Source organism: Limulus polyphemus, unplaced genomic scaffold (assembly GCF_000517525.1).
Source record: "Limulus polyphemus unplaced genomic scaffold, Limulus_polyphemus-2.1.2 Scaffold1888, whole genome shotgun sequence".
Lineage (NCBI taxonomy): Eukaryota > Metazoa > Arthropoda > Merostomata > Xiphosura > Limulidae > Limulus > Limulus polyphemus.
The window spans coordinates 3,745-29,506 of NW_013667498.1; the positions used below are offsets into that span (position 1 = coordinate 3,745).

General features: G+C 33.9%; 1 protein-coding gene across 4 annotated transcripts in view; it reads left to right on the plus strand.

Annotated features, from left to right (window-relative positions):
• The first annotated feature begins 650 nt into the window (after window positions 1-650).
• Window positions 651-25,762, plus strand: part of LOC106465260 — a 67,592-nt gene continuing 42,480 nt past the window's right edge. For 2 of the 4 annotated variants that reach the window (XM_022393123.1, XM_022393126.1), the window contains exons 1-4: window positions 651-750; window positions 1,481-1,597; window positions 10,222-10,452; window positions 16,322-16,538. In XM_022393123.1, the coding sequence (XP_022248831.1) occupies window positions 1,591-1,597; window positions 10,222-10,452; window positions 16,322-16,538 (455 nt within the window). In that variant the 5' untranslated portion in view covers window positions 651-750; window positions 1,481-1,590. Of the gene's footprint in view, window positions 751-1,057; window positions 1,076-1,480; window positions 1,598-10,221; window positions 10,453-16,321; window positions 16,539-25,762 lie in introns of those variants that run through there. The other 2 variants (XM_022393124.1, XM_022393125.1) reach the window with 2 other exon arrangements.

Here is a 25,762-nt window from a genome sequence, read left to right on the forward strand (position 1 = left end):
GTGTTTAAGTTAAAGTGACTGTATAAATTCTGTGTATTATAAAGTTGTATCGAGAAATAATAAACTAGTTTTATTTAAAAAAGGACTTTTATCGCTGAAGTTCCTCGGGGAGAATTTATACCGGGAATTTAACAAACAAACAGAGACGTAACAATATTTAATGCTGACGCGCTTGTTAACACAATTAACCAAGTTAGTCACATTTTTAAATTGAAATGATTCTGGATATTAAACCTTTGGTTATTCCAATTGTTAATACTAAAATAAGAAAAAAATGCTTTAAGAGCTGTGAAGTTTACAAGTTAGTTGAATTTGAACTCTAACAAATTATGGTTTGTGTGATCTCGATGAATCATTTTTGTTTATTAATTCATCTCAATAAATAATTTGTTTGTTAATAATTAAGCTCAAAGCTACATGATGGGCTATCTGCGCTGTGCCCACCACGGATATCGAAACCCAATTTTTATCGTTATAAGACTTACTACTGAACCACTTGGGGGGGGGGGCAAAAATAATAAATAAATGCAGACTAAGTCAAAAATGCTGTACATTGTTTGTACGAAGACCAAGGTGAGGGCGTTGTTATCAGTTGTAACAGAATCGAAGATTATTGCAGAAACGGGATAGTAGTCCTATTGGTTCAACAAATGTTAAAGGGGATGACGGGTGATTTTTTCTGCGATGGGATTGTGTATTAATGTTTCATGGACAAACGCAAAGTGACTTCTATTCATGTTTGATTCGTAGGTTTGTCGAGCTAATTCCGGATTTTTTTTCTGTCATACTGTTCTTGTAACCGTATGTATACTGTAGGACATAAAAGTTATTTAATTAGAGATAAAACATCAGTTGCTGAATTAGTTTATTACTTTTGGTTTTGCTTTTAGAGGATACATTTATTAATAAGTTATAGTTTCATATATAATAAAATATATTTCATTAATTCTTTTTCATCAGCCTTTTCCCGTTATTTTGTGTAAATATAATAAAAAATGCGTTGGATTTGTTGGCAGCGTTAAAATTTTATTCAATTATCAATATCATTGTTGAACGTTGGTGCTGTTAAGCCTATGTGAATAATATTAGTAACACAACGCTATACATTATATAATTACAAATGTATAGTATAGACTATAATGTAGGCTCTCATAACAAAAGATAAAAAGGAGTTCGATAATGTTAAAGAGACATCTCTTTCATTCCAGACTAGTCTCAACATCGTAACAATGACCAGAAACAGAAACTTAAAAACTAACTTATACACATTTTGATTTTATGTAAATAGCTTTTACATAATTATTATTAATTGAAGTTAATTACAATATGTTTCATTTGTGAGGACCTGCTTTTCAATGATAATGTTTTGATACACTTAATTTACATAATTTTTGAAGTCTTAAAAAGTTGCATGGAAAGAGAAAGATATATTAATTTATGTATATTTATTGATATCTACATATTCCCTTTATTCTCACAGTTGCAGCTAATGTCATTTTTTGAGGGGAATATTGTCAAACACAGCACTGAAGGAATGGTGGTTTGTGGCAGCTGGTTTATAGCTAATGACTGGAATGGTGGCTCTTAAAGATGCAAGGTACATATAACTAGGATAGTATTTTGTTACCAAGTATTACTGCACATCATAAATGCATTTTTAATGTCTGTTCTAACAAACTGAAAATAAAAGATACACAGTCATTAATGAATTATTTTTAATTATTCTTTAAAATTTCTTACTTTTGGTTGAACCATGTTTTCATAAGCAGTATCCTGATCATTTAGCTGTTTTCTGGGTAATGACAAGAAAGTTAATTTTTGAATGCCTTTGTTTCTTTCTCTCTTCAGCAAAGGGTAGATTTTGACATCAGTAATTAATATAATGTGAGGTGAAAATAATCCTGAATATGTAAAAATTTATTTTTGTGGTTAGGAAACAAAAAATTGTTTTTGTGTTGTACACCTTCTTTAAATTGTTAAGTCACATGAGGGTACTTGAATGAAAATAAATGGAAATGTTAATAAAGATGTGCGGAACTGATAATACTCTAAACTATAAACCTATTACTTTAAAAAAAATGTAGTGTCATCATGTATGTAGTCTACAGTAATCTTTTACCCACAGTTGAAATCACATTCAGCATCGTCTAGGAACATATTTTTGTATGTATCATTGTGTCTTGCATTCTATGATTGAATATAATTATATTGGCATAGTGGTGGATAAATCACTGAAACCATCAAGGCAGTACTTTGTTTCTAGCAGTAAAGCTAATGGAATTTTTGGGTGTATTTATAAATACTTTAACACAAGTGAAAAGGGATTTTATTCTAGTTAGCCCTCACTTGGAATACTGTGTACAGTTTTGGCCTCTTTTTCTAAGAAAGGATATTGAATTATTGGAAAGTTGAGAGGAGGCTACTAGGATGATTACTGGGATCAAAGAATTATCCTATAGGGATAGGTTAAGATCTCTTAACTTATTTTCTCTGTATTCTAAAAACAGAAGTACAAGAAAACACAAAGATTTGGAAAATATAGACTAAGCTCCAGTTATGACAGTTTTATTTTTCGAAAAGGGTAATTGGCTTGTGAAATCAGTTGCTGTTGATAGCAGTGGAGTCCAGTACTTCATTAGTGTTTAAGAGAGGAGTTGACGATTTCCTGAAAAAAAAATAAAGGTTGGGTTTAGGTTTTTACTTTTCTTGAGGATAGATATGCAAGGGTAGCCTTGAAGGAACAAATGGTCCTTTATTGTCCATATGTTATAGCACACATGCCATATAGTAAAGGGATAACATAGCTGTGTTTTGCATTCATTGAAATTGGCTTTTAATATTATTAACAAAATTGCTTGGCTAAACGAAATGTATGAAAAACTATACATAATGAGATAGCTCAAATATTTTTTTTCCAATAACTATTAGTTTGTAGATGCAATGCCTGAAACAAAATGAGCAAATTAAAACGTGATATGTGAAGAGCTAAAATTCATACAAAGCATGCATAAATAAATGACAGTGTTTTCGACTATGATTTTTTAACTTGTTTGAAATTTTGTTTCACCAGAGGGAGTGTTGATGTCACACAATGAATTTTGGGTTTAATTAATAGAATTTTCTTAATAGTTTAGAAATGATTTGAATGTATAAAAATGCAGGGTAGTTTGTTGATTGATTGAGTAAGTCAGTTAGTTAGTTCAGTGGTGCGAATTTTGAGTTGGAGTTATATAAAAAGAACTGTATGTCAAGAACTTACTTTTTAATAATATATATATATTAATTAATGTAAGTATATGGGTGTGTTGGGTTAAGGAGTCTTCCACAGCAGGTGTCTGTGACTTGTTGGCGATAAATTTGACAATAAACGAACAGTATGCACTCCACTTGTTTTTAAAACAATATATATATATATATATTAGAAACAAGTTGAATGTATATACAAAATTCTTTACACCATAGAAATCATAATCATATCTTAAACACTATACAGTTCTCTTCTTCTTGTCAAAAGTCCACTTAGGCCAATTTAATTGCTTTAGAATTCCATTGACAAGCTGAACTATTTTTCTCTATTTTTATCTCACTGGTATCCGTATATAATTCACTTACTCTGTCACGTGAGTTACTGCATTTGTATCCTGTACTTCCAATAATCATCTGCTTTTTTTTTCAAGTCCACACTGACAGGTTCAATTAGCTTAGATCACTCTTTGACATGACAAATTATTATCCTTATCTCTTTCAAACTATTAATCTCATTCTTACATATCAACCATTAGGCCTTTCACTCCTACGATGGTTAACTTTGCGTTTTCAAACTTTTCTCTCACTGAATTTCTATTTCCCGTGACTTTAACTCTCTCATTGTTCTGCTTGTCTGGTTGTAGCTATTTATATATATCTATCACTTAGGCCTTCTAGAAATCTCTACAGCCTCGAACATCAATAGATTGGACACAACATTCAGTAGCCTCAACATCAATGAATTACAAACACAAAATAAATAAATTGATAATACTATGTACACTAAACAGTCTTTTATATCTGACAATGCAGATATGAGAAAATTAATAAGTGAAATCTCAATTGGGGCATTGCTTATTTGTGAAGTTAAGTCTATTATTATCTTTAATTATGTGAAACAAATTTTATTTGCAGAACTTGCAGTTAGAGAAATAAAACACGTACATGAGGTTCTGTGTTTTACTTTCTGTTACTACCCAATAAAAATGTACTTCCGATATGATACCTTACCTCCACTCACATAATAGCTTTCGTCAATCTGTGCTGTCTTCTGTATGTGCAATTTTCACTCCCCACTAACCTTGAAGCTCCCATCTAGAATCTTGTGTTTACACATGGTACAGCTGCATTTTAGCTTGCAAATGAGCATGTGATAACTCTTCATTAATAGGAGTGTGCTGGGTTTTTCTCATCTACCTTTGCCTCGTACCCATATTGTTTTGGTTCTACCTCAGTCATTACTAGGTTTCTCAGGTATGTTTTTTACATATTCAGTTATTTTTACCACTAATTTGAAACATACATGCCTTATCCTCTTTCCTTTGTTACCTCATATAACTAGGTGTGACTTGTGCTGTCTTGCTTTTTTTTACTCCTAAACTCTTATGTTTTCTTCAGATTTGGGGGTCAGATCCTCTGTCTTTTGTTCATCTTTCTTAGGCTTAGGTATTCCTACCATTGTCTTACACCATTACCCTTTTCTGTTATTTTTTGTTCTTTAACCTTCATTTCATGGTAATCTACCATTTCCCTGTGGGGAATTCGTTGGATGCTCATTCACTTACCTTTTCTACAGCAGTGTATATACCTTCCTTGGCATTTTAACTTCTTATTTGGTTGATGTTTTGCTAGAGTTGGTTGGGGGTGTGATGCATTTGTTATTCAGTTGCTTTTGCCTCTCATAATATCTCGCATACCTTCTTCTGGCTTCTTTCATCTGCCTGTATTATTTTACTGATATACTTATATCTCTCGTGTCATTTGATGGGCTGCATGCCAATATTATGCCTTATCCTCACTGGTTTACCATCTCTCCTGTGCTCTTTCTTTGCCTCTCTGTCTCCTGTCATTCTGCTTTCTCTTCTCTCTGTCACCACTTCCCATCTATCCTTGCACCACTTGTAGACTTCGGTGCTGTCAATCTTGGCAGTGACTGTTCTATAGGCTCAGGGTCAGTATGGCCTGTTTAATTGGGTTTATGGATATTTGCCCTCCTTTTGCAGCCAATTGGCGAGTACTGGGATTTCTGTCAGAGCCTTAACCCTTGTTTTTTCCTCTCCTCTTCTAATGTTTCCTGTTCCCATTATTTTACATCTTCTAAGGGATCTTGTTTCTTGGCAATGTTGGTCCTAATGGCTCTAATCACTATTGGATGGGTTTCTCATCCTTTCCAGGTTTTTTTCCCCATTTTTTTGTGGTTCTCAGGGAAACCATAGATAGGTATCGAGTCTTACATCTTTCATGTCTCAGTAGTTTTTTCATCTTCCTTTGCTTTCGCATGGTGAATTTCTCACTCTAACCGTGTCCTTTCACTCCAGGCCTTGGGATGCCCGAGGTGGACATCTCACATGCTTCTTTTCTCATTTGGCTAATTCCCAACAAGCCTCCTACAGCCACCTATTTCTCCTCTTTTGGGAAGTGGAATGTCTGGGTTGGTTGGTTCAGCTTAAAGGAGTCGCATCACACACTCGTTTTGTTTCTCATTCAAGTGTTTTTTTTGTTCATATATTTGCAGGGTTTAGCTTTCACCTCTTCTTTTGAGGGACATGGAACAATTGGTGTCCCATGCCATATATTCTCCATCCCACACTGTGTGGGAGGTTCTGTCTCTATCCCCTTGGGTCATGCTCATTTGCAATGTCTGGAATAGACTGCATGTAGTCTAGCTCCTTGCTTAGGATCCCTTGTCTTCAACAGTTCTCCTTCCTTACTCAAATACTTCACCTGGTAACTTCATAAAACTACTCCCATAGTGGATATTTCTCTTTGTCTCATCTGGGTCTTATTATCTTTCCTTGAAGAGACGGGGGACATGTTTCAACTCTCACATGGGCCATTGGTACCACAACAAATCATCCCGTATAATCCATCTCTTAGAATTTTTGGTGGTACATTGAATTTAGGATTTTTTTAGAATGATTCATTGATGTATCTTGATGATACAGTTAACTCTGCAGTTTTCTCATTTATCAATCACCAGGGGGAACATTTTGTCTTGATCTCTCTGTTTCCACACTATCTATCTCTTTTTCTGAGCCCATTCTATACAAGTACGTCAAATAGCTTGTTGTATTCTGGGTGCACTGAATCGTGTTGTGGATCATTTCTTGAGGCCTGCTAAGATACTACCTATAGATTGGTCCCTCATTCCTCTGGTGTTCAAGTTGCTGTACTCTCATCTGGACACTCTTCTTCTAAGTGTTTTTGCTACTCTTCTCAATACCCTATTTCTCCTTGTTGTGGTTCCCTTTATCTTTGCTGCCATCCCTCCAATCTTAGTTGAATAAACTGGGAATGGCCTGTTTTTGTAAATTTGGGTTTTTGTGAACACCTATTGCACTGTCTTATGGTGTTGTGTTCCTCTGGACTTCCCACCTGGAGTACAGAAGTCTTTGCCACTTATTAGTTCTTAGCTGTTGGGTGGTGGACCATGGAGGCTTCTTCCTGAGTGTAACCACTTCCACTCAGTCGAGAGTAGGGTGTTGGTGTAGATGGTGAGTACTATCCTCCTACTATGGACCAGAAGAGAAATTCCTGATGTCACTAGTTTTGGACTGGACACCATGTGCAGTTCACCCCTCCATCTGGCTTTTCTCCATCCTATCTCTGCCTGAATGTTGGTTCCTGGGCGGTCTGGTGTTGGATTGGTGTAGGACCAGCTAACATAAGTCCTCACATATATTGTTGGGAGGGGCTCTCCTTATAAAGCAGACCAGTTGAAAAATTTCCTATGCTGCTTGGTTTTGTACTGGAGTTAGCCCACCACGTTTGAATTCCCCTTTCCTATTGTTGCCTGGATGTCAGATTTCTGGGTGGCCATGTGTTGGCTGTGTACTGGGTCTGCACATGTGCCTTGGCTAGGTTGTTGGAATGGAAGTTGCTTTTCCCTTCTGCTTCATGGGCTTGGGGTGAAGACAGTTGGGATTTTCCTCCTACCTTGGACCAGATGACAGATACCCTGTGCTACCTGGTTTTGGACTGGAGATGACCTACTGATTACATTCTGAAGTGCCCTTGCCACTCTACACCATCTGGTGCATCCTATTACTGATTAAAATTGTGTCGTTTCCACCCAGTTTCACAACACTTATCTTTACAAAGGGGTTATCTTTAGGCATCTTCTGAAGACTGTTCATTTAAGTAACTTTTGCACTGGTCCCTCAACCTCTTGCTATTATATGAGCGGAAGGTAAGATATTGCATCGGAAGTTAACATATTCCTACACTGTAAATATATTTCCAATAGATACTTACCTCCTTTCACACATCCTACTCACCCCCCCCCACACTTCTGGTTCATATTTTTATTTGCCTAATCTCAAAGTGCTTATTGTGCTCTACAGTACAGAGGGAGTCAGCTGCGCTAGTGGGTGTGTCACACTCCTTTTGATGGAGGGTTGTTGCATGCTCGTTTGCATGCTACAATGCAGCTATACCACATGTAAACTGTGATGCTAGGTGGGAACCTCAAGGCTAATGTTGAGCAAACATTGTGCATATAGAGGTCAGCTGAGGAAAGTTATTATGTGAGGGGAGGTAAGTATCTATCGGAAATATATTTTTAGTCTAGGAAAATGTTGACATTCACACTTTGGGACCATAAATACATTATAAAAGTGATGATTATATATCTCTATTCAATCTGACAGAAGTAGCCTGAAGTTGTTGGTGTTAATTAGCTGGTTTTAAAAGTTATGGAATGCTAGTGCAGATAGTTCTCATGTAGTTTTGCATGAAATTCAGCAGAACAAATACACAAAGTTAAAAAAACCTTATGAGAAAAATATTATATTGCCTACATAAGAATTTGAAAATTTTTAAATAAATCAGTTTTTTCTGCTTTTATCATACAAAAGTCTTTAAAATTCAGGTATTAATATAAGGTACATTATTGTAAATGTAATTCTTCATTACTTTGATTTTATTTCTGAGATGGAAAATGTGTCAAAAGATCACTCTTTAATGGTTCAGATGATTAATAAAGTTTTTATTTTTTAAACATACAACAGACAGTATGATACCAATATTTAGGATTTGGTGACATATTTACATATATCTCAAGATTGGAAAATTAGTAATTATGAAACTCCTTCAAAGTATCCTGTTTGTGATTGCATGAACACACCTTGAGAAGGACAGTATGTATACAGTGTTTGATTTATTGGGGTCTTTGTTACAGTTAACTTGTACATAAAGTTCTATGAGCTGAAATAAAATTAAAGAAACTGGGGTATCATGATCCAAGTCTTTTGTTTTTTTTTATATTGAGTCAAAATAGAATGATCTATAATTTTTGTGGACCAAAAATTCAGTTTTATAATAATTTTAAGAGCTTAAATGCTTTTTGAGTATTTAGTTGTAAATATGCTTATTAATATTTTAAATGTATGTAATTAATATTAATTTCGATTATAGGAAGCTATCTATGTAGATCACAACTGAAAGTCAACCTAGTAATGAATATAGCTAACTTAATGTACTGTTCTTACTTAAAATGAGTACAATGCATTATTTCATCTTTTGGGTATTTTTGCTGTTACCAATAGTTTCGGACATAAATTCAGTAATATGTCATGACATTCGTCCAGCTTAGGTGATTTAGGTTAGTCCTAAGTCAATATACTAACCTTACAATGCAAAATAATCTTTATAATAAAAATATATGATAATAACAGATAACAAAATTAGATATATTAAATGTTCTAACCAATGTTGTTTATAAAAGTAACATTAAAGAAAGAATACAGTATAAGACTATAAACAAGGTATTGTACTAGTGCTGTGTGGTGACTCACTGGATGTAAAGCAACTTTACGTGATGGAGGGGGTCTTTTAGTCTTATTTAAAACAGAACATATGCATTGTTTATTTGTAGATTTCTGTACATTTGAGTATTTGCCCTTATGTAAGTGTACTTAAGAACATTGGTCAGTAGTTAAATATACAAGTTTAAAAAAAACAACAATCATACTTAAAATGATTATATCTTAATTACAATTTCATCATAAGCACATTGAGAACCATAAGGATTATACAAGAGAGCTTGGACATGTTATTCTTTAACCATTTTTGTAAAGATAATTTCGGTAATAATTTGTGTAGTTTTAGGTGTTTTATATTATATTTTTTCAATGCAACAACTGAAAACTTGAATAAAACATTACATGACTGTTGTGGTAGTATCAATAAATATACCTTGGCAATTTTTAAGCAGTGGTCAAGCAAAGAAAACATATGTAAATGTGTTCAAAAGCAATAAATAAATAAATGCAGTACCACATTGTTTGGTTTGAAAAAGTGTTGAGATGCACATATTTGTGTGTGTGTATTTATTGGTGTTTTTGAGATGCACATATTTGTGTGTGTGTATTTATTGGTGTTTCTGAGATGCACATATTTGTGTGTATGTGTGCATATAATAATTGGTGTTTATGATATGCACATAGTTGTGTGCTTATAATGATTGGTGTTTCTGAGATGCACATGTTTGTGTGTCTGTATCAATTGGTGTTTCCAGAGAATAAGGACAGTTACCTGAGTTGAAACAATATACTTGCTCTATAATTGCAGAGACAGTAAAGCCAAATATATTTGATGATAAGTCAAAGAGGTGTGGGTAGAGTGTTTGCAGCATTATAACATTATTGTTTTCTTCTTTTGTATTTATTGTTTTTGCCAGTGTGTCACACAACAATTTTTTTCTAAATGATATGAATATCAGTGCATACTATCCCACTATAACTACTACTTAAAACTTGAATGTGCTTGTCAGTAAATACAGTTTGAAGTTAAGCGGACATAAAATTAATCAGAAACATGAATATTAATTAGTAAAACATAAAAAAAAAAAAATATAGTTTTTACTTGGAGAAAAGTATAACAAAAAAGAAGGGAGCACTTTGAGTGTTGTATGATGTCAAGGTAGATACTATGGTATGTCTCATTTTTTTACAAAAACTACATCTTTGCAAACAGGTGTAGGTGAGTTTCTTGTTTCTGAAAAGAATGCCTGTGAAGAAGAAAGTATTTTACCAGATTCTACCACAAACACAACGTCTAGTTTAATAGATGATGGGAAAGGCTATGAGGACCTCCTGAAAACATTTTCCAACACCCATCCTTCACTTCAGACAATTAATCCTAGTAGTGAATCTTTAGTTCAGAATGGAAGTGTAGGTGGAACCAGTGCTGGTAGAAAACTGTTAGGTAAGTAACTTACGTGAAATCTAATTTGATTGTGTTTTAAAAGATAGGTGTAATGTATTTTAAGTAATCAATAATATACTTCCTCAGGCAGTTATGGTGTATATATACGTGTAATGGTATGTAAATGTTTCAATTTTTTTTTAGTAATTTTAGTATTTCAATTTCACCTTACTAAAGGAAATTTCTCTATCTATATACTATTAAAACTCTGAGATTGTTTGTTTGCTTGTCTGTAATTAAATATAGCAACAACGGCACACAATAGCGCCATATTTGTAATGAAATGAGAATAGAAACAGAATAAAACAAGTTTCGTTAAAATCGAGCCACGGTTACCGAGTTAGCCCCGTTTTTCGGGTCACTTTTATGAAAATTTCTAGATGAATTTAGGTACACTAGATGGTGCCACATATCAGTTTATCTATCTATATTTGTTTTCCACCTGATGAATCACTTTAAAATATCTTCTATACAACAATATATACACAACAGAAATTAAATGATGAGTTGAAAATGTGTTATAATGGTGCATTGAAAACAACAATAAAATAGACCTACAATATTATTGATTACTTGCATATAGTAAGTATGGAGACGAGGTAATAAAATAAAAATCAAGTCAAGAACAACAACAAAATTTCATAAATGAAAATCTCTTGCCGAGCATTAGCTATTATATTATTTCCCTGTCATTGTTCCCATTTTCACTGGCGTAAGATGACAAAAACAAGATCTTGAAGAATATATGTATATGCTACTAAAACTCTGAGATTGTTTGTTTGCTTACTTTCTCAGTCAAAAAATCATTTACACTACCGTTTGCGCTCTTTACAAAACTTCATCGGGCCATGGGTTACTGAGTTAGCATCGTTTTTCAGGTCACTTTTATGAAAATTTCTAGCATGAGTAATTTTACATCACACTACAGTTCGCGCTCTTCACGAAACTTTTTCGTTCAAACCTATTTCCCTGTCAATGTTCCCATCTTCATTAAAAGGCATAAGATGACAAAAACAAGATCTTGAAGAATTTCTCAAAAATGTGCCTTGGTTATAGTAGGTAATTCAAAGAAAAAATAAAGTGTTACTGTTTCTTATTTTTAGAAGGTTTAAGAGGAAAGACCACAACATAATGAACTAATTATACAATTGTACAAATTTTCACAATACCTGAAAATTCTAACTTCACTTTTTTGAAAAATGAAATGGTCTTTACTTTTACTCCTGATCAACAAAAAAATATCTTTTCTTGAATTATGAATAACATGAGTAGATTGAAATATTTAATTAAATTATCTCAAAATAAACCTTCATTTTGGTGCAAGATTGAAATCAGCTTGAATTCTTCATAACCTCTGAATAATGGGTGAACCAACGGGTTGTCTAGTAAATCCTTAATTTTCACCCATTAACTCTACATATACAAGTCCAGTCATCTTGACTGACCTTTCAACTAGCATGTAAGAATGAAACTTAATATACTATAACTTTCAATGCTGTAAGTGTATCTTTATGAAATTTGGCAAGCTTTTAATAAAGATTACAGAAAGTCATGTTTTTAACTTGTTTTTACTAAAGGTTTCTCTGTAAATTTATAGTCATAATGTCACTCAGACTCTGACTAGTCTGATTTTCATGTTAAGATTAACATGATATTCATATAAATTTAGGTAATTAGTAAAAAGTAAAGGTTTCATGGCATTCTGCCAAGTATATTAACAAAAGTAAAAACAAGAAACTGATTTATGGATGCTAGTGGTATAATAATTAGTAAATAATAACAATTTTGGACTTGTATACAGTTAAGACTGTAATTCTAATTAATTATTGTATAGCTGAACTGCTGAAAAAGTATAATCAGAATGAACTATCCCATTATATAATTCTTTCTATTGGTTATAAATAATGTTTTAGCAAACATCAGAGAGAATTATTGACATATTTTGAAAGACAGTATATGATACGAGGGCATAGCATATAGTTTGATTTTCTGGTTTATATCTCTGTAAATCAAGATTATTGAAGGCTATATAATGAGTTTTTGTCTTTAAAATATGAATACTATATATTTGTAATTTTTATTGAAAGTCAAAAGCTTAAACTTAGGTGGAAAGAATATCTAATAGGGGAAACTTTAAGTGAACAAGTTGTGTGATATAAAGAAATCAAGATTGAGAATTTATATAAATATATCTTTTTTTGAATATAGGAAATTGAAACATATCAAAATTTGAGTTATTAACTACGTTGTGATGAAAAATTTACTGACATTGATAATAAATTAATTCAATTAAATTTTGAATGTAACTCTATAAAAAAGGACATGACACTCACTTTTACATTCCAATATCTAGAGTAGAGTTATGTAAAACTAAGTAACTGTTATTGTGAGCCTGTTTACACATAGTAACATCTACTGAATGTTTTGATTTTGTATTCTTTCTCTCTCCCCCCCCCCCTCCCCAAAATGTAAATTATACCTTAGCTTTATTTATCTGTTTATTGCATGATGAGGTGGGTAGTGTGTTTGACTCGTAACGTGCAGGTTGTTGGGTCTAAACTCAGTTGGTAAGCCTGTTCAACTGTTATGGCATTATAATTTGATGGTCAATCTCACTGTTCATTAATAAAGAGTAACTTAAGGGTCAGAGGTGAGTGTTTTGACTAGTTGCTTCCTTATGGTAGGCAGCTCAAAATTGGGGATGGCACAGATAGCCTTACTAGTTTTGCCGTTAAAACAAAGAAACAACCTGTATGTCTTTCATGCATGTATGTGCAAAAAATGTATCTGTAATAAATCTTCATAAAAAGAACACAAGTTTCCCATGAACAGTTCGTGTATTCATGATCTTAGGAAAATGTATAGAGTCAAAAAATCGATTAATGACAAGAGTAAGAAATCTTATACTCCAAGCACTTTTAAAAGATAGATCTTTCTTTATGTGGGGGACTGTACATATACATGTATTTTCATAGAAATCTATACTTTAGTAGCAACAGAAAAAATGTATATTTTTCCCTCAAGGTACATGGAATTGTTTCATTTCAGGGTTTAAAAAACATGACTTTTGAGCAAACCTGAATAAGAATTACCCCTGAAAAGATATAGTATAAATGTTTATGTCAAACTGTTCAAGTTTAATTTGATACATTAGAATGTTTGGCCACCGAGTCCTAGTCTAATGAATCTAATGGATATAAATTCCTTTTTACCCTTTGTGGAACTTGAGGTGGAATTGCTATGATATACATATATGTTTAGGTAATTAGTAAAAAGTATAGTTTTCATGGAGTTCTGCCAATTATATTGACAAAAGTAAAAACAAGAAACTGATTTATGAATGCTAGTGGTATAATAATTGGGAAAATAAATAAAAAAAAATGTTGGACTTGTATACTTTGAGACTTAATTTCATTTTAATTAATTATTGTGTATGTATGTCCCCTTTGCAGTATTTTTAATGAAGAAAAATTCATATCTATCCTGCTTATTGTTTTTATTTTCTTAGCTGCTTAACTCTTTCAGCATGGGCTCAGTCCCTTGGTCTGACCTTATAACCATTTTGTGCTTGTTTTCATGTTGTAACTTTTAAATTAGCAAGTGTATGTTAACAAAATTTGGCAGATTATCAGTAAACATTACAATGCTTTCATACAGAAAATATCAATTTTTTTATTGAGTCTTAAGGTTTTTCAGTGTTTTTCTCGTGCTTTTTTTTTTCTTTTCACATGTTGCCTGTATAACATGCAAAGTAATTTTCATTTTAAGATTAAAAATACTTTTGTGCATCAGAAAATTTTCAAAGTTCACATGCAAAATCTTTATAATATCCAGGTAGTTATCAAACATTTCTTAAGAAAAAAACTTTATATTTCATTTGTTATTTTCAGTAACGAATCTCTGTACGGGTTTGGTCGATTTGACCAGTCTCATAACTATATTTTAAAAAATTAGGAAATACATATAAATTATGCTTTTTTTCATTTTAGAATGACTACAAAATATAACACGAAAACATAAATGTTTAGAGTAAATAGCTTAAATCTCATAACATTATACATTTATATATATATGTATTATTTTTATTATATTGTCTTTTCCATGCCTGGCTAACAATACAGAAGTTACAATGACGTGGCCCATGTGCACTCATGCTACTGTATCCAATAATATAAAACTGACCTTTAGTCTTTACAAAGTGACCCATCTTGGCTGTGTTTTAGTAGACTATTATTTTGTAAAATACAGTCACATTTCAATTATTATACATTATATATGTATATAGATTTTTGCTATTTAGAAATAAGTTCTTAAACTTGTTTTTCTTAAACTCAGAACAGTAAATAAAGAAGTAAAGCAAACAATTATCTCTTCTAGTTATGACCTTTGTACTTGGTTGCTGCTTGACTAGGTTGCTAAGTCTTTTTAAATTTTGCATGTGGAGGAGATGAAACGAAATAAGTTTTTTTAGGTTTTATATATACAATTGAATAACCAAAAAATCATAAATTACTATATAAATACCATAGAATTCTCCTATAATTTATCAAGCTTAGTAACTAAGCTGTATTTTGGTCTCAAAAAATATGAAATTTTGAGCAGACTAAAGACACAACCTTTTTACTTGAAAATTTGGTTTGAAAGAACGAGATGGTGTCATAACAATATAAAATAGCTGAGAAAGCCACTAGGGGGACATTCTGATCTTTCGATTGGTTATTCATGTCACATATAGAAGTAAGTGTATATAAGAGAGCGTTTCCAAAAAGGGAAAGAGATGGGCGGGGGCCACTGTGTTTGATTCAGTACATGAGTGATATTTTAGCAAATAGAAAAGATAAGAGGTTCTTACTTTATATTCTAGCTTGTCAGTACTGTATGAAGCTATAGACTTAGTATTTTGACATAACAAACATCTAATTTGAAGCAGTGCTGCATTCAACATACCATGTGACACACAAAAATCAATGTTTAACTGTGTTTTTTTAATATTTACTTTTAAGTTATGAAATTGAATAATGTATAATACTAAAATTTGAAGGATATTCTACAGTTTGATACCAGACTTATTAACATAAATTCATGAAATAGTAGTTCAATCAAATTTTGAATGCGAGTCAACAAACGAGATGACATGGCCTTTGACTCGTGGAAAGAGTTAAAGCTATTTAGCATAAACAAATATATCTTCATGTTACAATTTGAATTCATTCTAGAAAGAAAAAGAGGCTAATTTAGATTTATTTTAGTTTTATTTCTTGATGGTTATGAGGTTGGTCAAATTTACCAACCATGTATAGAGTTAGGGTAGAGAAAATATCAGATAAAATAAAGTGTTACTGAACAAAAATTGGAAATTTATTTTGGAAGTTTTAGAGATTGAGCTAAAGAAATTTGAGATTTTACAAATGAAGAAAAGTATTCTTAATCTTAACATGAAAACCACTTAGCCTTTGGAGCATTCAACACTTTGGTTCCATATATTCAGGGAGAAATTTTTAGTGAAAATACTTTACCTAAAAATTCTGATTTTTTTTGTCTGCTAATGACTCCTAATGCTTACTAAAGGCTTAGTAAATTTTGGAGAGATGCACGAAGCATAGAAGTTATAGTATGAAAACTCCATAGGTCCATTTGGAATCAATTTGTAGATCGAATCGACTGAACCCGTAGCGAGAGAGTTAATATGATCTTGTTTCAAAGAACCATTTGATAGTACTAGTTAACATGAGCCTGTTTTGTTTTTTAAGATTTGACTTTTTTTTATATATATATAAATAAGAAAACATATTACGTCATGTACTGGTTATCTGATAATTCCTCCAAAACAATATGTTAAGATTGCCTTAATATTGACTAAATTTTTCAGGTATTAAATACAAGTCCCTAAATCCTAACAAAATTAAGCTGCAGTTAAGAACTTCAGGGGTGAAATCTTCAACTTTTTCTGGGAAAAAGGTTTGTGTGTATTGTGACAAAGTGTTTGCTAGCTCCCGTTCCCTTGCAAACCACCGACATATTCATTCTAGGAAACGAAGATTTACCTGTAAAGTGTGTTATAAGACCTTCTTACGACGGTATAGCTTGTGAGTATTCATAAACATTTTATTCCATTTTTTGCTTTGCTTTTCCAAAGAGTATAGCTAAATTTTTATATAATTTAAGACTTTTATGAATTACTTGTGCTTAATTCTGTAATATGTTTATGATTTTATGTAATTTAGTTAAACATTCTGCAGTTTTTATTGGATCATGTAAGGAAAATAGGTGGTTTACAACAATCAGTATTTATTTTTTTCTATTCAAAGGCATATTATCATTGTGGGTATATTGGCTTTAAGATACAAAGGTACCAATAGTACTTTACCAAAATATTAAAAAATATTAAAATTCCTACTAGCTATAAAATAAGTCTTGTAAATAACTGTATTTATGATAATAACATACAATGATTGCTCTGGAGTGTTAAGTTGACTTTTGCCACTGTTCCACATGCTAGACATGTACCACTGAAACATATACATTCAGTATACAACATTTTATTCTTTATGTCATGATTGTAAGTGACACAGTGATGTTTTATGAACTTGATCTGTACATTAAAGTCTCACAAAGAGTCATTGTTGTATTAAACTATATTCCAGGTCAGGTTTCTGTGTAGATTTTCCAATAACAAACTGTTTATTTTCAATAAAAAATTATGCATTGATAAAATTTTCAGTAACTTCCCCTCTCATCTGCCTGCATCTATATAAGTAATTGCAGTATATTACATTAATTTTTTGTGTCACATCTGTTTGTACCTATGTAGATGTTGCTCTGAATTGAACTGTTTATTAAATAATAACCATCATATGTAAAAGTAATAGATTTTATATTAAGTTGAAATAAATTTTTTAGATTTTTTATTTAAGCCCAATGTTACTGATGTGGTTTATAGTTGAACTTTATTACAGCCATGTACATTACAAGGGTTGTTTAAACAAACTTTCTATTTCACTAGCCATTCACCAAGGTGACTATTAAAGAATTAAGTTATTGAATAGCTGTTTGGAATATGAAGAAAGTTTAAAGCATTCACTGCTTGGCTCTTATTTAAAAGTAACTGAAAAATTCTCAGAGCAGTGTACAGTTATGTATTTTTATTTAATAAATGTCAAAATGTTTATATTTTAATTTCTTTATCTTAACCACAAACTTTTATTTATATATTTTACTTAACATTTTATTACAAAATCTATCAGTTTATGTTTATCTGTTTTATTATATCACCAATATTGATAAGCTAGAATGTTTTAAACAAAAGGAAGTTTATTGTTTGCTGGTATGACTATTGTCATTGCATTTTCGATTTTAAAATACTTATATTATTATATTTATTCATTAAATTCCTTTTGTAATAAGAGTTTGTAAATTTACCTTCATAACTTAGTATTTTAATTTTGTAAAGTGAGATTTTATGTTAATGCTTTTATTCACAGGGTATCTCATCACAAGGTATTAAAATTTATTAAAAATCTATAAACTGAAAAGCATCAACATGAGCCCTGAATTATAATATTTATGATAAATTGTATTGGTATAGATCAGCGTTTCCCAACCGGTGGTTTGTAAACCATTAGGGATTTGAGAGATAATTCTAAGGGGTTTGTGAGAAAAAATTTGGAAATGGGATCTCTCTAACTTTTCTGGTTCTATAGTTCTTACCAATATTTTAATATCTTTCTATATTATTAAAATATTTATGGAAAAAATAGCTTGATGCAGAACCAGATTTAAGACTGTCTCTTCTCTTGACCTGAACTTTAAAGCACTGTGTTCTTCAAAACAAGCTCAGAAATCTCATTAGTTTTAGTTAAATGGCTTTGTTTTCAATATTTTTATTATGTTTCAAGATTTGTATTTCAATTTTACTGGGTACTAACTGCAAATGTGTTAGAGAAACTTTTTATTTTCAGTAAATTCAACATGTTCAAAAGTTATTTTTTTTTACAAAATTTATTACTGTTTAAAAGGGGTTTACTCAAAAAATTATTATTACTCGAGGGGTTTGAGAAGAGGAAAATATTGGGAACTGCTGATTTAGATGATCAATACATGCTCTTGTATTAAGGGAGGGATGGTAATGACTGACTTATGGACAAATTTCTGGTTTTTCAAACAAACTGTTTTTTGGCAGAAACACTAAGCTGGAAGTGGATTGTTTGCACTTTGATGATAAATGAAAATATTTTAACTTTAAAGTTTTGGGAGATCAATTTCATCATTTTTCAGTGGCATACAATAAGCTGTATATTTTTTACTCCATAAATTTAATTCCAATACGACACATTACCTCCTCTCACAGATATAGTTATTCTCATTCAGTGCTGCCCTCTATATGCAGAAAAGTTTTTTTGCATACCACAAGCCTTGCACTCCCATGTTCACCACAGTCATTGTGGTTCAACTGCATTTTGCATGCAAATTATCATGTGACAACCCTCCACCAGTAGGAGTGTGATGCATCCTTATGACGCATGTGACTCCCTCTATTCAAGTGTACCAAACTTTCACTGCTCGTTTGGCAGTGCTATCGTCAAGATGTTTTTTGTTTGTGCTCTTTTCCAACATTTTTGTTTTTAAATTTCATACGAGGTGGAAATATTTTTCTCTTTTTTTTTCATACTTTAACAGTTTTAACTTTTTTATGGTTTTCACCAAAGATTATGTTTCCACTTCTAAAGTGATATCATTTACTTCCAGCACAATTACACAGGTTTAAGGTGGCGGTACTCGACTGAATAATTGTCAGCTTTAATTCGTTGGGAGATTAATTGTTATATGAGTTGATCTTTGTCAGGCCTCGAGTTTGGGAGCCCTCACATTTTGAATACAGTCTGCCGACTTTGGACAGATAAGCTGTTACACTGTTATAGATTTTTGAATATCTTTTGATATTAATATTAGCATTTGTAGTTATTTGAGTTCAATAACATAAGTTTAGTTAGATTTGTAAATACTTATTGTAAGTTAGGGTTTTAAATTAGAACTTAGTGATATACTTTGTACTACAATGTTAGATAAGGCTTAACAAGTGTCTGTTATTTTAGACTTACCTGTAATTCATCTTACTGGTCAATTGTAAATTAGGTTAAATATATTGTTTTATTCAACACACATCATCTAATACATTTTTATTGTCAATACATACTTACTTAATTTTACAATATAACATAATTACTTATATTTTATACTTCTAACAATTAACGTAGCTTGTGAGGATCCCTGGGGTTGGGCTCTTTTGCCAATATTGCTCCTCTTCCTTCTAAAACTGCCGAACTTGTTCGGAATGATGGAGATTTTGATAATTTTCTTTAATCTGATTATGACTTGCCTTCCCAGGCCTCTACTGCAGAGTCTGCTAGGCCTACCTCAGCCCCTTTTAGTTACATTTCACAGTATTTTTTCCCCACCTTCTTCAGACATTATGGTTCACACTGAGCCTTTTTGTCTCTCTTTTGAGAGAGGATTGAACATACCACATGACACACAAAAATCGATGTTTATCTGGTTTTTTTTATATTTACTTTTAAATAAACATATTGAGTAATATATAGTTCTGAAATTTAAATTATAATCTATAGTTTGATACCAAAGTTATTGACATAAATTCATGAAATAATAGTTCAGTAAAATTTTGAATGCGAGTCAACAAATGAGATGACGTGGCCTTTCACCTGTGACCCGTCTCAAAAGGGTTAACCTACCCCCACAGGGATGTTGGTTCCTGGTGTCTGGGTTTTGGATGCAGTTGACTTGCTGAGTACGGTTCATCACGCCCTAGCCACTCTACACCTTGGGGCACATCCTTTTTAATCTCACCCACATTACTGTCTCTAGAGATTTACTTCTCTGAGATTTCTTCGAAGGGATTGAGATTTTGATATAAGGTGGTTCAAATCCTTATCCAACCATTTTTGACAATGTCTGTGACACCTCTTTCCACAATGGCATAGAATATATCTGGTACAGAAGTGATGCGGTCTCCCATGTATGGTCCTTACTATGAGGATCCCACTTTTAGGGTATTCTTTGGATGCTTTCAAAGGATGCTTATTTCTATCCCTTCACCTATTCAAGGTGGAATTCTCGCTATATCCCACATATTAGGAAAAAAAAGCACCTTGAGAAGCTTTAACATACACTTTTTGAGATTTTTTATATATGTGGATCAGTGTAGTACTACTGTTTACAGTAAAATACTTCATCTTGTTTGAAATTGCACCATTAAATATAATATTTTTTGTGTTGATAAAATACTGGCTGGATGCAATTAAAATATACAATAAAACATAGTGCTCAAAACAACTGAAGGATATTCAGAATAAAGCAAAACCATTTCTATAAAATAATTCCTAGTGAGTGTGCAGAACACACCTTTGAGTCAATCCACTCTTCAATGAATCTGTCAACTAGTTAGAATGATAGAGGATAAGTGTATCATCCATTAGGCTGAAGTCAGGTCAGTGGTACCAGATTATAGCAGTAAAAAAGAATGAGGATGGTCAGTTTCACCAATCTAAGAACTGTGAAACTATTTGTACTATAACCCTCAAATTAGTACATGTATCTAACTGAAATTTGGCAAACTTTTAGTATACATTACAAGTCTGTTGTACACAAAACAGATTTTTCTGGTATGACACCTTACCTCTGCTGCCCTCTATATGCACAGAATTTTTTGCTCGCTAGTCATCCTTCTCGATGATTCTATTCCAGGTTATTTGTCATTCCAAAGAAGACCAGGGACTGGTGTCCTATTAAAGATCTTTTCTGACTCAACTGTTTTCGTGACCTTCCTCATTTCACTATAGAATCTTTCCTCAACCTTCATTTTGTCATTTACTCCAGATCTTTGGATGTGAAAGTGGACATCATGGATGCATACCTGCACATTCCTATTTCCCCAACATCCAGATGTTATCTTTGTTTTGTGCACAAGGGTTGAGTTTTTCAATTCTGCACTTTACAGTTTGGTTTGGTATCTGCATTCTACATATTCTGTCGGATATTCAGGGCCTTTGCTTGACTTATTCATTCACACGGTCTGTGGTTCCACCCTTACCTGAACAACTAGCTGCTATTAGCTCTGTCCCATCAGACATCTCTTGAGCACATCCAGTTGCTTTCTCGAGAGGTGGCTCAGGTGGGTTGGCTTGTCAAGTTGGAGAAATCCTTTCTTCTTCTGACCCAATACCTTATCCACTTGGGAATGTAATTGAACTCTTGTTTCAGTTGGGCCCAACCTTCTCCACTTTGTTTGTAGGTGATGGAACTGTTAGTTCTCAAAGCTCAATTCTCACTTTCTTGTACTGCATGTGAGTTTCCTTAAGCCGTGCTCACATGTGCACTCTTCAATGGGTGTTGCATAATCAGTGGAATCTTGCTCGGATTTACCTTGACTCTGTTCTCCTTCCCTCCCTGCACATTGATTTTGTTTGGTGGCTCCACCAAGATAACACCATGATAGGTGTTCCCCTTCCACTTCCCTGTCCGGAGTTGCATCTTTTTATGGATGCTTCTTTGTTGGGTTGGGGAGCGTACCTTGATACACAGGAAATTGCAGGTCAGTGGTATTCAGTTGAGGTGGATATACACATCAGTATGCTAGACCTTCTTGCTGTTCATTGGGCTCTGGATCATTTCCTACCTTTAATATGGGACAAAGTGGTTGTGATCCATTCTGACAATTCGACTGTTGTCTCGTATATCAATTGACAAGGGGGCACCCATTCACAGTTGCTTTGTTTTCAGATGTTGGAACTCCACTTCTTGGTCCATTCTCATTGGACATGCCTACTGGCATGTCAGGTTCCAGTGCTCTGATCTTGTTGCAGATGAACTGTCTCATCCCGACAAAGTTCTTGCCATGGAGTGGTCCCTCAATCCTCAGGTGTTTTGGTGGTTCTGAGGTTAGTGGGGTATTCTCTTCTGCATGCATTTGCTACCAATTTCAATTCCAAATTACCCCGTTTTTGGTCCCCAATCCCACATACTTTGGCTTTTGCAGTGGATGCTTTCAGTTAGGATTGGTCCCATCTTTACCTGTATGTCTATCTATCTATCCATCTCCTTCCCCAAGTTTTAACCATTCTCCAGTCCACTCCATGTCAGATCATTCTTATTGCACCTTTTTTGCCTGCTCAACCTTGGTTTCTGGTTCTTCCTCTCCTTCAGTCAGCACTTCCATTACCACTTCCACTATCCCCCTCTATCCTATGAGAACCCAACGTCCCTACACTCTGCCTTTATGCATGGTGTTTGTCCGGCCCCTTGCAAAGTGGTCCAGGCTTTTCACTTGGATGGCTTCTATTTTTTCCCATTCTGTCCATCCTTCATCCTTACTAGTGTATCAGAGAAAATGACATGTTTTTCACGGGTGGTTTCTGTGCCATGGTTACTTCCCTTCCCGTTCTACTGTTTGTCATTTGTCTAATTTTTTTATCTGGCTGTTCAACAATGGTTTTTCTGTTTGTACCATTGCTAGCTATAAAGCAGCCTTGTCCAATACCTTTCATTTCTCTTGTCCCTGTCAAGTGTTTTCCTCTTAGGTCCTCTCCCTTTTGTTTTTTTCCTTTTGTCTCCTTTTTCCTCCTCATCTTATGCCACTTCCTGATTGGGACCTCACTGTGGTTCTCAATGCCCTTACCCTACCTCCTTTTGAACTTTTGGCCACCTGTTTCCTATACCATTTGTCCTATTTTTTGCTCCTTTTGCCTGTTGTTGTTGTTGGTCTGATGTTTTCACCCTTGATGTATCATGTGTCTTTTATTACCATACCCATGTTCTCTATATCTGGATCACAGTTTTTTCCGAAAATGTTGGTGGCTCATGAAGATGACATCACATTCACCCCTATTTCCCTTCTTTCCATTTCTTATTTATATTCCCATTCTGATCCACATTGTCTCCTCTGTTCTGTATGTGCTCAACAAAGCCATATTGCCAGCATGGCTGTTTTTTGTCATTCCTCTTTGTTTATCCACTGGAACCCTTCCTTTCTTTGTGATATTTTCCTACCATCTTTATGGGATGGATTCACCAGCTTATCAGATTGGCTTATTCTTCCCAGTCTTCCAATTCCCAACATCTTTTTCAAGTGCCCTCTCATTAGATCCGGCACCTTTCCCTGGCTGCCCATTTCCATTGTTTTTTGGAAGAAATCATTCGGGCTGTCATATGGACCACACCTAATACATTCATCTCCCATTACCTTCATCATGTGGCCATCTCCTCATCTGGATACCGAATACCACCTATTGCCATTCTCCACACCTCAGTTCAACTGTGAGTGGGTAAGTTTATATTTCCTTATTTCCCTTTCAGGGTCAGTAATGTACATCTTAGAGCCCAGTTTGTGATGAGTGGTGTCTGTCTAGGTATACTAGTCAATAAGTCCACACTGTATGGCTGTTTTTGTCTATAATGGCCACTGATGAGATGAGATATTCCACAAGACTGCTAGTAGGTTCATTCTGGGGTGTTTTTGGTAAGAACTATGTCCACCCTAGACTGTAACAGCTCATGGACTATCATGAGTAAAGCAGTGTTGGTATAGCTGCCCATCCCTCCGATTCTGGTTAACTAAATCTGGGCCAGCGTGCTGATAAAAATAGGGTTTTGTGGTCACCTATTGCACTTTATTCAGTGTTGCATTCCTCCAGACTCCCCACTGTGTTGTTTCCCTCCTCTTCGAGCGGAGTTTAAGGTCCTTGCTATAACCAGCTCCTAGCTGCTGGGGTAGTGGACCATGGAGGCATCCTTCTGAGTGTGTTCAATCCCATGCAGTTGAGAATAGGGTAGTGGTATTCTGTCAGTGTAGATGGTGTGAACCCTCTTCCTACTGTGGATTAGATGTACAATATCCAATGCCATCTGGTTTGTTATGGACTGGAGATGATCCACTAAATTGCAATTCACCCTTCCGGCTAGGACCCCTCATCCTACCATTGCCCGTATGTCACTTCGAGGGTGGTATGATGTTGGATTAGAGCTGGACCAGCCAACATAAATCCTCATATGTGGCTGGTAGGGAGTCCTTGTCCTACTGCAGACTGGAGGATAAATTTCCAATGTTGCCTGGTTTTGGATTTGAGTGAATCACCACATTGCATTCCTCCTTCCTATTGTCACTTGGATGTCGGTTTCTGGGTGGCCTGGTTTTAGTTGTGTTCTGGGTTTGTACACTTGCCCTGCTTGGGTGGTTGGAATGAAAGTTATTTTTCCTAAGTTTGAGGTGAAAATGGTTGGGACTCTCTTCCTACTGTAGACTGAAAGACAAGTACCCGATGCTGCCTGGATTTGGATTGGATTTGACCCACCGATTGTGGTCTGTCACATCCTAGCCACTCTACACCATTTGGCATGTCCAGTTGCTTAAGGTTGGGCAATTTTACTGCCTGATTTAGTGACACGTATTTTCATGATGGGTGTAGAGTATACCTGATTCAGATGTGGTTCAGTCTCCCATGGATATGTTCCTCTACAGAGAGATGTCACTCTATGGGCTCTCTTCAGATGCTTTCTGAAGTGTGCTCATATAGGTAAATTTTGCACTGGTCCCTCTGTCATGTCAATGTGGAATTCTGTATATTTTGTTAGAGGAAGTAAGGTATCATATCAGAAGTTATAATTTTCCTAAACTGATAGATACTTTCCAATAGGTACTAACATCTACTTCCTCCCCAATTCCAGTACTTCTTTTTTGCCTAATCTCCATGGGAAGATTGAGTTATATGGTATAGAGGGAGCCAGCTGTGCCAGGAAGGTGTGTCTCATTCTTATTGGTGGGAATTTGTAGGTAAGTATCTATTGGAAATACATTTTCAGTTTAGGAAAATTATACCTTTAATAAAGTATTTCTATTAAAGATTTGTCTATGAATTTCAGATCCCCTTACTAAGTATGTCTGAGTGGGTGGTGATTTCCATGCTAAGAATAAAAAATAATTTTTTTCCATCTTACAGTTGTCATATTTCATTTGCATAACCTCTAGAACGACTGCATTAATTCTGAGCTTGTTAAGAAAAATTGGGAAATGTACAAAACAATAAGACTACTAGGCTAGATTATGTTTCCCCAAGGGTTATGAAGGAGGTTAAAGATTGGATATGTGAGCCACTTACTATTATTTTTTGTCAGTCCTTGAATAGTGGGCAGGTACAAGAGGATTGAAAGTTAGCTAATGTAACTCTTCTTTTCAAGGGAAGTGATAAAGATTGTCCCAGTAATTATACACCCATTAGTCTTACATCAGTTGTGGGAAGAG